General features: G+C 40.8%; 1 protein-coding gene across 1 annotated transcript in view; it reads left to right on the top strand.

Moving 5' to 3' along the window:
- LOC126298271 (uncharacterized) overlaps positions 1 to 12,763 on the top strand; it is a 325,333-nt gene that overhangs the window by 215,977 nt on the left and 96,593 nt on the right. The window contains exons 8-9 of the mRNA XM_049989571.1: positions 1,729 to 1,866; positions 8,839 to 8,955. Of these exons, the coding sequence (XP_049845528.1) occupies positions 1,729 to 1,866; positions 8,839 to 8,955 (255 nt within the window). The remainder of the gene's footprint in view (positions 1 to 1,728; positions 1,867 to 8,838; positions 8,956 to 12,763) is intronic.

Raw genomic sequence — 12,763 nt, 5'->3', positions numbered from 1 at the left:
TTTTGTAATAAGTTTGTTAATGGCTTACACACTGCAGTGTCCTCTTTTGAAACCATGCTGATTGTTGTGGATAATATTATGCAGATTATTATGGTTAACTATCTGGTTACATGCAGCTCTTTCAAATATTTTGGAAAATATTGATAACAATGAGATAGGTCGATAATTACTCACTTCTTTGTGTCTGCTTTTTTTGCAAATGGGTCGTATTTCAGCATACTTCAGTCTATCCAGAAAAAATCCTTCCTTGCAAGATTGATTCATTATAAGGGACAGAGGATGTGCAATACTATGGGTGACTGCCTTTATTATTTTTGTAGGAATTTCGTCCCAGCCTACAGAATTTAAATTCTTCAATGACTTTATGATATCAGCTACTTCATAATAGGATGTATGGGTGAATTTAAATTTAGTGGGGGTACATAAACTGGAAACAGGGTTCAAGTTTCCATTGTCTGCCTTTCTTGATACCTCTTTCCTTCTTCACAATGGTCCATACTGCTTAGCCTTATTTTTAGCATTTGAAATGTAATTATTATTTGCCAATTTTTTGACACGTCTGACAACTTTATCAAAGATTTTCTTATATTGCCTTACATAATTTAGGAGTTTAGGGTCTCGATTGTTTAGGAGTTTAGGTTCTCGATTGTTTAGGAGTTTAGGGTCTCGATTGACCCTATAAAGTTTTCTTTTTCTCATGCTTGAAATCTGAATACCCCTTGTAATCCATGAACTCTTCTTTAGGTGTGGCAGTTTTTATAGTTACAAAAGGAAAACATTCATTGAACACCATCAGGATGGCCTCTAGAAAGTTATTGAAATTTTCGTTTACTGAGGACGTAGCAGTAAATGGCCATGAGATGAGGCTGATTATATTGACAAACATTTCTATATTTTCTAGTCTAAAATTTTTCATTTTCTTATTTGTGTGCTTTGGGCTATCACAGGGTAATGGCACTAATAGAACACTTTGGTCTGAGATCCCTAAGCTTTACCATACATTTTTTCTGTTACTCTGTAGCTTAAGGTACTAGCAATGTTACCTATGTAGGATGCTGACGAAGCAGTTACCCTTGTCATCTCTACAAAATTTAGAATAAAACCATGTGTGGACATCAGGTCATTCATCTTAAAGGCGAATTTGTCATTTTTTTCTCACATCTATATTAAAATCAGCACAAACAACAATTTTTTTACATAACTTTTCAGCTTTGGGTTGGTATAGTAAGTTTTAAAGTTTGACAAGAAAACTGCACGAGATCGAGTAACCAGGGGTACGATATATGCTGAATATGAGCATGTTATAGTCCTTAAGTTCTATGCAGCAACTCTCAAGTGTGCGTTCTTCATTTAAATTATTGAAATTTTGATTATTTTGGTATTTTACTGGTGAATGAACCAGAATACATGAACCACCATACCCCTTGTCTCTACAGAAGCTAGCTGCTACTTCATAATCTGTAAGTTTGTTCAATAAATTTATGTTTTCATGTCTAAGGCTATGTTCACTTAAGCAAATAACCTCTACAGACCATTGTTATGAAAGAAAATGTAGGATGTTTTTCATGAATTTCTGAGTGAAATAGTTCCAGTAACAATTTGTGGACATTTTGTTGCATATAGTTATCAGAGTGCAAAGTATAAACTCCACAAGTCCATATTCAACTGTCTGTGTGGACTATTAAAACAATCTCAATGTTACTGAAAAAATGTTTTTTTTTTCTCCAGGAGACTGTTGACAAACCAAAAAGAGACTTACGTGCAGCAGAAGATGCACAGTTCTTAAGGGACATGGAAGAAGCATGTGAGCGCTCATTTTTAGACAATTGCTCTCCTGGTTCCTTGGAACTGGACAGGGACCCTGAGGTAAGGAAAATATTTGGATAACTGATTTATGAAACACTGGTATGTGTGTGTCCACTATGCTACAATATTTTCATAACAAAGCTAACTTCATGAGAGAGGATAATACAGGAAAAAAATAAATCTTCAGCTGCTGGAGAAATATTTTTGTTAACAATTATGTTATTTTATCTATGTATCTAGTCTTCCATCAGACATACCAAAAATATTAAACATTTTTAATTTCTATGTATACTTCATGTTCAGTTATTGTATATACCTGAGACATTGTTATGAGAACAATTACAAATACCAACACAAATGGTAACAGTACCTGATGATGATGATGATGCTGATAAAAGTTTAGCACTTTTGAAGTTGTATTTAGAGTTCTCAGAAACTGTGGGGAATTGAGAGAGAAAACTTCACTCAAATAACAGTGACAGCAGCTATAGATCATATCTTCAATACGGAACTCTGCATGGAAAGAGGAGCAAGTAGTTGTGGGGGAAGGGACTGGTTGACAGGAGTGAACTGCAAACAAGTACATGGAAGATTTAGCTTTTTTGATAGGTGGACAACTAGTTGGCTTTTGAAACCTAAAAGGAATTTAATTTCTCTGATATTTTGAGGATAAATGTTAAGTCAGGTTCCTGACACAGAAAATGATTCTGAGAAGATTGTTGTGCTACTTAGTGGTATAGAGAGAGTTTTACTACATTAAGAAAGCATACTTCTACTTTAATGTTAAGATACTTCTGTTAGAGTTAAAGATAAATAAAAGGGAGTGCAGTGATTGAGAAGACAATATATCAAACACAAAGGATGGTAGTATTTCTGCTTGTCATCATGTAGCTGTGATAATTATTTGTAGGCAGAAGTGGTATGTTTGAAATGAGGATCACAGATGTATTGTGCAGAAGTATTTATTGACAGTTCCAGATAGTGTGAACTCTCATATGAAAGACTTTCGAAAATAGGATCATCATAATCAAGTATTGGGAGTGTTAATGATTCAAAGAGTTTCTTTTTATGCCCAAGAGGAAATACTTCTGTATCATTATGTACAGAATGAAGTGATGGAGTAAAATCTGCTGTTGTATGTTCAGTCCAGTTTAAATGATGGTCCAGAATTAACCCAGATTAACCCAGTGCTCTTGACAAATGAAGGAAAAGTTATTTTGGTGCCATTAAGGATGGAAGAGATTCCCTGAAATAAGGGGGGGGGGGGGGAGGGGGTTAATTAGGTCTCACGTGTAAGACACCTTGCCTTTTACTAGAGGAACCCACCGTAGTTGATGTAGTTGATATTCGCAGGGTGATAGAAGGTTAAAAATAAAGGAAAACTTATTTCGGCACAGGCACCAACACACAATAGCTTGTGACAACTACACGCAGTTGGCTGAGGTGTAAGGTATGAGTGGAATCAGTGCTCAGCACTTAAAGGAAAACTTTGACTTTTAAGTTTAACAAGTAGACAGTGTCTAAAGCTTTGCTGAGGTTCAAAAAACGAATAATTCACCTCTAACTTGTTTGTTTGTCAGCCACTTTTATAAGAGCAGTCATTATTGTACTTAGATTTTTGTGGAAGTTGACTGATATTCATCTAAAAGTGTATGTTGCAGAATAAACTACTGTGCGAAATGCTTGTTTCACACTGCAACAAGATTTCCCACTATACACTGGTAGCATAATGTTGTTCGTAATATGAGGGTAAGTCAATTATTATCTGCAATTTAGTTACATTTTTCTTTATTTTGGAAGTACTGTCATTTTACATTGATGACAATTGCTTCATTTATTTGTTGTTATATCTTTGCAATTTTCAAGCTGCTAGGTTAATTTCATTATCACTGCCGTGCTGTTAATCATGGTTGCTTCACTGCATGTTTGCACCAAAGAAGAGCAGTGTTCAGTGATCCATTTTTTGTGGTCAGAAGGCATATCACAGGCTGAAATTCATCAAAGACTTTTAGTACAGTACGGGAACGGTGTTTTACCACAACGGAGTGTCTACGAATGGATTCAAAAATTCTGAAATGGTTGCGTAAGTGCTACACACTATGAAGGTGCCAGACGACCGTTTACTGCCACAAATGAAGAAACCATTGAGCGTTCACCTGAAATGATTTTCTTAGACGATTAACTATTGGTGAAGTTGCACATCATGTGCAAATTAAGCACAGTTCTGCCTACGATATGATCCGCAATAGACTTGGTTTCATAAAGTTTCTGCAAGATGGGTGTCAAAACAACTCACACAGTTGCATAAACAAACACGCTTGGAGATCTGCAAAAAAACATTTGGATCATTATGGTAATGTAGGGGACAACTTCTAAGACAGGAGTATTACTTGCGATGAAACATGGATCCATCATTATGAGCTGGAGAGTAAACGGCAGAGTATGGAATGGAAACATCGAAATTTGCCATGCAAGAAAAAGTTAGACCCAACCATCCGCAGGAAAACTGATGGTTGCAGTTTTTCGGGACACACAACATCCAGCACTGGAACATTATGGGGAAAGGGGCACAACAATAAACAGTGTACATTACAGTGAGATGCTTACTGCCAGGCTAAAGTGTTCAATTTGAAGCAAATGCTGAGGATTTCTGTTAAAAGGTGTTGTGTTGTTGCATGACAATGCCTGTTGACATACTGCTGCCCACACTGCTAATATATTCCAGAAACTCAAATTTGAAGTACTGGATCATCCTCCATATAGACCCGATCTTGCGCCCCCCCCCCCCCCCCCCACCCCTTCTGACTATCACTAGTTTGGTCCACTCAAACAGGCATTAAGGAGCTGTGTATTTGCCTCGGACAAAGCAACAAAAGAAGTGGTGCATTCCTGGCTTGCAGCTCAACCAAGAAACTTCTTTTACGAGAGCATCAGGTAGTTTGTAGAACAGTGGGCCAAGTGCATTGAAATGCAGGGAGACTTTGTTGAAAAATGATGTTATTGTAAGTTTCCTATGTGTTCACAATAGAATTTTATAACTACTTTGTGGATAATAATTGACTTACACTCATAAATAAAGACATAGGGACAGCAATAGAAGAGGAGATGTGAGGTAGGTTTTCAGTTAGTAGCTACATTTGGCAGACTCCAATAACAGTATTGTCATTGTGCATGCTATTCTCCATAATGTCTGTAGAGAGGCTCTTCCTTCAGATGTTTGCTAATGATACAAATGACTAATTCCCCTAAGAATGTTGACCAAGAATTATAAAAGAGCACTTCAGTACTTACTGTGGAGACATGGCAAAGTAAATGCTGTTCAGACAGATAAAACTGTTGTTATATTTGCAAGCAACAAATTCATGCTCTGAATGTCTGATACTAAGCTATTTACTACACAAAAATACACATTATAAGCTGGGGGTACTATGGAGTCATTACAGTTGATCATTTTCCTTGGCAAGTGATAGTTTTTTAAATACACTCCTGGAAATGGAAAAAAGAACACATTGACACCGGTGTGTCAGACCCACCATACTTGCTCCGGACAGTGCGAGAGGGCTGTACAAGCAATGATCACACGCACGGCACAGCGGACACACCAGGAACCGCGGTGTTGGCCGTCGAATGGCGCTAGCTGTGCAGCATTTGTGCACCGCCGCCGTCAGTGTCAGCCAGTTTGCCGTGGCATACGGAGCTCCATCGCAGTCTTTAACACTGGTAGCATGCCGCGACAGCGTGGACATGAACCGTATGTGCAGTTGACGGACTTTGAGCGAGGGCGTATAGTGGGCATGCGGGAGGCCGGGTGGACGTACCACCAAATTGCTCAACACGTGGGGCGTGAGGTCTCCACAGTACATCGATGTTGTCGCCAGTGGTCGGCGGAAGGTGCACGTGCCCCTCGACCTGGGACCGGACCGCATCGACGCACGGATGCACGCCAAGACCGTAGGATCCTACGCATTGCCGTAGGGGACCGCACCGCCACTTCCCAGCAAATTAGGGACACTGTTGCTCCGGGGGTATCGGCGAGGACCATTCACAACCGTCTCCATGAAGCTGGGCTACGGTCCGCACACCGTTAGCCCATCTTCCGCTCACGCCCCAACATCGTGCAGCCCGCCTCCAGTGGTGTCGAGACAGGCGTGAATGGAGGGACGAATGGAGACGTGTCGTCTTCAGCGATGAGAGTCGCTTCTGCCTTGGTGCCAATGATGGTCGTATGAGTGTTTGGTGCAGTGCAGGTGAGCGCCACAATCAGGACTGCATACGACCGAGGCACACAGGGCCAACACCCGGCATCATGGTGTGGGGAGCGATCTCCTACACTGGCCGTACACCTCTGGTGATCGTCGAGAGGACACTGAATAGTGCACAGTACATCCAAACTGTCATCGAACCCATCGTTCTACCATTCCTAGACCAGCAAGGGAACTTGCTGTTCCAACAGGACAATGCACGTCCGCATGTATCCCGTGCCACCCAACGTGCTCTAGAAGGTGTAAGTCAACTACCCTGGCCAGCAAGATCTCCGGATCTGTCCCCCATTGAGCATGTTTGGGACTGGATGAAGCGTCGTCTCACGTGGTCTGCACGTCCAGCACGAACGCTGGTCCAGCTGAGGCACCAGGTGGAAATGGCATGGCAAGCCGTTCCACAGGACTACATCCAGCATCTCTACGATCGTCTCCATGGGAGAATAGCAGCCTGCATTGCTGCGAAAGGTGGATATACACTGTACTAGTGCCGACATTGTGCATGCTCTGTTGCCTGTGTCTATGTGCCTGTGGTTCTGTCAGTGTGATCATGTGATGTATCTGACCCTTCCTGGGACAATGAATTCACGGTGTTCTTATTTCAATTTCCAGGAGTGTATTTGGTTTTGACCACTTCTTCCACATAGAAGTGACCACTGGGGGAAGGCTATTTCAGATCCACTATAGTGTGTTTGTTCATATATTCAGGCTTCATCTTAAAGTCTACTGCCGAAATTTTCTCAATTCCGTTTTTCTTTGCCTTTGTCCTGCATATGTGCAGTGTCACCATGGTTACTATCGATTTGATATGGTTAATTCCAGGGGTTACTCGGTAGTGTTCCTGTTGCCACCCTGTTAGCCATCCCCCTCCCCCTCCCCCTCCCCCTCCCCCTCCCCCTCCCCCTCCCCCTCCCCCTCCCCCTCCCCCTCCCCCTCCCCCCTCCCCGTCCCCCTCCCCGTCATCGTCCCCCTCCCCCCTCCCCGTCCCCCTCCCCATCATCGTCCCCCTCCCCCTCCCCCTCCCCCTCCCCCTCCCCTTCCCCTGCACCTGGGGGGTGATATGTGTACCCCAAGTATCTGCTTGCAGTGTCATCCATGTGAAAGAGTGCAAACGTTTCCTAGACGTCTGGAAATCTCGTGACTGAGATGAGACTTTGATACCAGTCCAGTATTCACTAGTCGGATGGGGAAAGTGCAAGAAACCACATCCAGGCTGGCCAACATATCTCTCTTGTACAGGATTGAGTGAACTGTTCTATCAAAGTAATTTATCATTTACCCAGAAGTAGATGGTACTGATTTTGGGTAGTGTGTTTATTTCTCCTTCCGTTGCAGCTCTGCTGGGCTTGGTTGACACTTGAATCATCAACAAAAAGCACTATTTCCGTTTCATTAGTGTGAGATGGTAGTTCATTTATACACAGTGACAGCTGAATTCATCCCAGAATTGGACTCGGTGATATGCCAGCAATAATTTATCTCAATTCGAACGAAGATTCATCATGAGAGGGAGAAGGAAAGAGACTTCATGCCCACCTCATTTAGACTTACTTAGATTTAGATTATTTTATCTGAAAAATTTCATAAAGATTATAGAATTCATTTGAAACAATAAATTTTGAAAATAAAGTATGAAACTATGTTACAATATTTACAGAAGCTGGGTATAGAGTAACACCTTCGTGCCGCCCCCCCCCCCCCCCCCCACCCTCACCGTGCCCTTTTGTGGTGATACTGCTAGGGTTAATGGGATAATATGCCATCAGCATATGATGGAAATATGAGGAAAATGCTTACAATGGCATTACCATTTGATAAATGTCACTGTTGTTTTTGACAATGACAATGCTGTGTTTCTCCATTTATTGCAGTTTCACTTGGTCTTGTGGACATGATGATACATGCAACAGTTTTCATGCTAACAGATCAATGAGTTGAGGACATGCTGGAAAACCTGCAATATTTTGGCTGCTGTTTTGTTTCATCATTGTTTAATTTGTGATAAAAGAAAGTGCGGTATACACATGGTGTAGACCTTTAGCATGTTCGAAACTATGTGAGTGACTGTCAGTCATCTGTGATGGACGTGCACTTTCTCCACTACCAACAAAACAATAATGTCTTAGTCTGAAAGCATTAGGACCTCTTATTTTGTAGTGTGTCCCATTTCCTTTTTGGGGCATAGGGAACCTCTTCAACTTACCTTCCACTTCAACTTAACTTCCACTTTAATTTTCTTTCATTGGAAATTTTTGCCAGTTGACAATATTGTCATATTTGGGGCAGTCTCTTGCGTCATAACAACTAGTTCACCTTGATTTTATGGTGTTTTTCTTGTGAAAAATAAGAAACAAATAACCACCTTGAGTTATTTCATCTGGCCAAATGTTCCATCTTGTGTTTTGTACTACACAACTTTTTACAAAGGAAGACTGGTGTAAGACCTAAGTAGCAATCAATACAAGAACACTTCATTACTTGATGACATGTATTTTGACTGACCTTTGTGAAGTTGTTAAGATTGATGGATGATGAACTGTAACAGTGAAAATGAATTTATATATAAAAATAAGACCATTTACCTGTACACAGACTTTTCATGCTGCTTACTTCTATGAATAGTGAAGCATCATACTATTGCAGCCCTATGCTGTCAAAGCAAACTTTCTTAAACTGTTGTACACTGTGTGTTTCTTTTAGTATTTAAAAATCACCTGGTATCTTGTGATTGACTTTTAAAGTCGGGTCCCATTTATATTGCCTTATTCACCAGGCCACAGTGTCTCCATTGCAATCAGATGAGGAGCAGGACATGCCCATTATGGAAACATTGGACAGATATCTGAAAGACTCAATGGAACACAATGGTAGCCCTCTATACTCAACACAGGTAAGTATTTGTATTAAAAATATTACACTTTCTTTGAACATGTAGAACTATTAGACTAGTAAAATGTAGTTAATGTCGAATGCTGTTAGTGGCTTGTAAACTATCACCATCACAGAGAGTTACTTCTTACATGTGCAGCAGAGAGACAACCAGAGCTGTTAATTCGATGCAATACTTTTCGGAGGTGCTTTTTTGCAATCATTAAGACACTAACTTAAGCAGCAACTTTTCCCAACAAACAATAAATTTCTCAGGTTTGGGTTTCACTGTTGCAATTCAGTAATACCATTGGCATCTGACACCATTGTGTCTTAGAGCATTGTTAGTGTGTGACCTTTGATACTGTTATACACTGTTAAAGTGCTCACTGGGTTTTAGTTACAAATACAATGTATTGTACAATTAATTTATATTTTTAACCTGCATATTGTATGTAGTAAACTTAATGAAAGGTTAAAATAAACATTTCAAAAATATTGATCAGTGTCAAAACTTATTCTAAAAATGATTTTTCTCTAGTTGGTGTGATCTGTTATGTAGTCATTAAGGTGTTTGACAAATGGCAGTTGTCATAAGAGATTTTCAGATCTTCCTGTTAAATCAATGCAAAGGCAGTCAATGTAGCCATGTGGTTGAAGCTGTTGAAGCTATTGTTAAATAAAAATGTTAAATTGGAATTTTCTAATCATTAATTTGCTACACACTCTAATGATGCATGTTAAGTTATCCAGTCTTACAGGTTGTCATTGGTGTTTTGCCACATCATTCATGAGCTGCCGTCATAGACTATAATAAAGAAATCACCCAAATAAAAGCAGGTATTATATTTCAAAGAGCCATGTATTATCTGGCAAATACTAGCATCTCAATACTTTATAGTGGGCACTGAATATTCACACTGCAATGCAGTACTGTATTATGTCAGACTGCATTCATAAAGCCGAGCAGTGTTTAGCTGTATAGTCGTGTACATTCAGTTCTTACGAGAAAGTGAAATTTGTATATTTATTCACCTCAATGACTAAATAAGAGTGGATAGATCTAAGTTAGATGCATTGAAAATATGTTAAGTTGTATTGTGGGAAGAACATGAATTATGATCTTAGAACAGGATTATCAATATAAAATCAAATAGGGGTAATACACTACTAGATCAAATTGGTTTAGTGTGTACACTCACATGGGGCTTATGGTACTGAAGTTCAGAAACAGTATCGGTTTATTTGCTCGTGGGGATTACATGGTGAGGGTTTCCAGAGGGACGAGAGGAGATAACTTCAGTAGCCACAGACCCACCTCAAAGCAGACAGTAAATTGCCAAGGTAAAGAAACTAAGCCATTTAGCATCTGCTCTACATGGTGGCTTGGAACAGAAGAGTGTGACGTTTTTCAGCCATGGCACTGAAAGCCCTCAGTCTCAAGTTATTGTTCCTGGGGCATTATTTGATTGGCTGGACAGCTTTACTGCTAATGATTTGATCTATTCCAATATGAAGTGAGAGATCTTTGTCGTATCAGTGGCAAGGTGAAGGACAAAAAGGCAGCCTTCCTGTAAAATTTAAATATTAAAATTTACTCACATTTGGGGGCTGGGGACACCTTGCAAATTTAGTCCCCTCTACCTGAAAGAATTCTGGGCTATTGTGCCAGTTTACACAATGGTGGGGGGGCAATCTTTCAGCTTCAGAGGTTCACACTGGAAGTTCTGCAGACGTCAAACAGCAACAGTGACTGGTGCTGCACAACCACTAGCTGCACGAGTGCCTCACCCCCTGACTGAGGCACCACCAGTGCCATGGGTCATGAGTATAAATTGACCACCAAACTGCAGTTGTGCTGGTTTTTTTGATGGTAGAAGAGTTCTTGCTGAGTTGTGTAGCTCCAATCTGGTATCAACATAGTGTACCGCAGCTTGCTTTATGAAAGACTTCAATTTGGAATTCATCAAATAGTCAGTGTGTTGAAGTAAAGTATAATATAATTTATCAGAACTTGTGTTCCCTCATTCCTTTTTTCTGCCTCAGGACCCGTGTGTGGTCTTGAAGGACAAGAGTACTTTTGGTAACTGTAGCACCTGGTCATTGTAAATCTACCACAGACGAATTTGACAATCTCAATTGGGCCTTAAATCTAAAGGTAACAATATTTTAATTTTATGTAACAATTCACTATTTTAATTTCATGTAACAATTCAAATCTTAGAATGTGAGCATAATTGTAAAATCACCATACAGTGACTGCAGTAGACCACACAGAACTCTTGCCCACAGCCTTACAAAGGTAGATGAAGCTCATTTTACTGACAGTTTTAAGGTGTAAAAACAACTGAAAAACTCACTGATAAAGGATCAGGACATGAAGTAAAAATAATGAATACAGTGGTATGTCCAGGTTGAAATAACAGCAACTATGAAAAGCATAGATGGCTAATCATTGTCAAGATGATATCAAGAGTTGCAGACAGTCTTGATGAAGAGAATGTTGCACACTGAGCTTTTATCTAAAGTCTACTTCATTCTAAAAAAAAAGAAAGAAAAGAGGGGAAAACACATTCAATCAAGCAGGGACTAGCTGCCAGGTGCAGCGTCTGAATACTATGGGGATGGGGGGAGATGGAGAGGAGCAGAGAGGGGAAAAAGAGTGGTTGGTCTGTAGGCAGTGTGTGATGCACAGTTAGGGTGAGGGGACATGAATTGGGAAGTTGTGATGACAAAGGGGGTGGAAACTGTTGGGTGGAGGGTGTGGGCCAATAGCTTATCATAGGTTGAGGCTGAAATAATTTCAGGAGCAGAGGATTTGATGTAAGGATAACTCCCATCTGCACACTTTAGAAAAGCTGTTGGTGGAGGGAAAGATCCAGGTGTCCCACACTGTAAAACAGCCATTGAAATGTAGCATCATGTTCAGCTGCACGTTGTGCCACACAGTGGCCCACTTTGCTCTTGGCCACAGTGTGGTAGTGGCTATTTGTCCAGGTAGACAGCTAGTTGGTGGTACTACCAATAGAAAAAGCTGTGAAATGATTGTAGCAGAGCTGGTATATGACAAGGCAGCTATCACTTGTGGCACAGCGCCTGATGGGGTAGGATAAATGTTTTTCAGAACTGGAATAGGAAGTTTGAGTGGGTGAATTGAGCAGGTCTTGCACCTGGTTCTTCCATAGGGATAGGATACCTGTGGCAAGGGGCTGGGATTGTGTTATAGGTATGGACTAGGATGTTGTGGAGGTTGGATGGTCCACAACTCTCCTCCTCATTAGGATCTTATGTAAAATGTCCCTCTTTTCATGGCATGAAGATAGATAATAAAATCTCTGATGAAGGACATGGGTCAGTTCCAGTCCAGGGTAGTATTAGGTAATGAACAGAGCATTCCTTTGTAACTGATTCATTGGGAGTGGTGGGAGGACTGGGGGTGTTTGGTAGATGGCACATGACTTTGTTTGCAGAATAAGTCTAGGGGATAGTTGCTCTCTGTGAAAGTCTTGGTGAGACCTTCAGTATACTGGGCAAGGGAGGTTTTGTCTCTGCAGATAGGCTCTCTCTGGGTGACCAGGATGTAAGGAAGGGGTTCTTTGGTGTGGAAGGGGTGGTACTGTTGGTGGTTCAAGAACAATCTACAAAGAAGTGTCCCCTTCGTCACCCAGCACCATCTCTGACTGTAAAAACTGAATGGCATCCTCCATCAGGGCTTTATCATCAGGCACTGAAATGAGGGACATCCTACCCAAGATCCTTCCCATGCCTCCTAAAGAGGTGCTGTGTCACCCACCCAACTTCAACAACATCCTGATCCATCCCTATGCCAC

This window comes from Schistocerca gregaria, chromosome X, assembly GCF_023897955.1.
Source record: "Schistocerca gregaria isolate iqSchGreg1 chromosome X, iqSchGreg1.2, whole genome shotgun sequence".
Taxonomy (NCBI): Eukaryota; Metazoa; Arthropoda; class Insecta; order Orthoptera; family Acrididae; genus Schistocerca; species Schistocerca gregaria.
The sequence above is the reverse complement of the archived record's forward strand: the minus strand, read 5'-3'. Positions and strand labels throughout refer to the sequence as shown.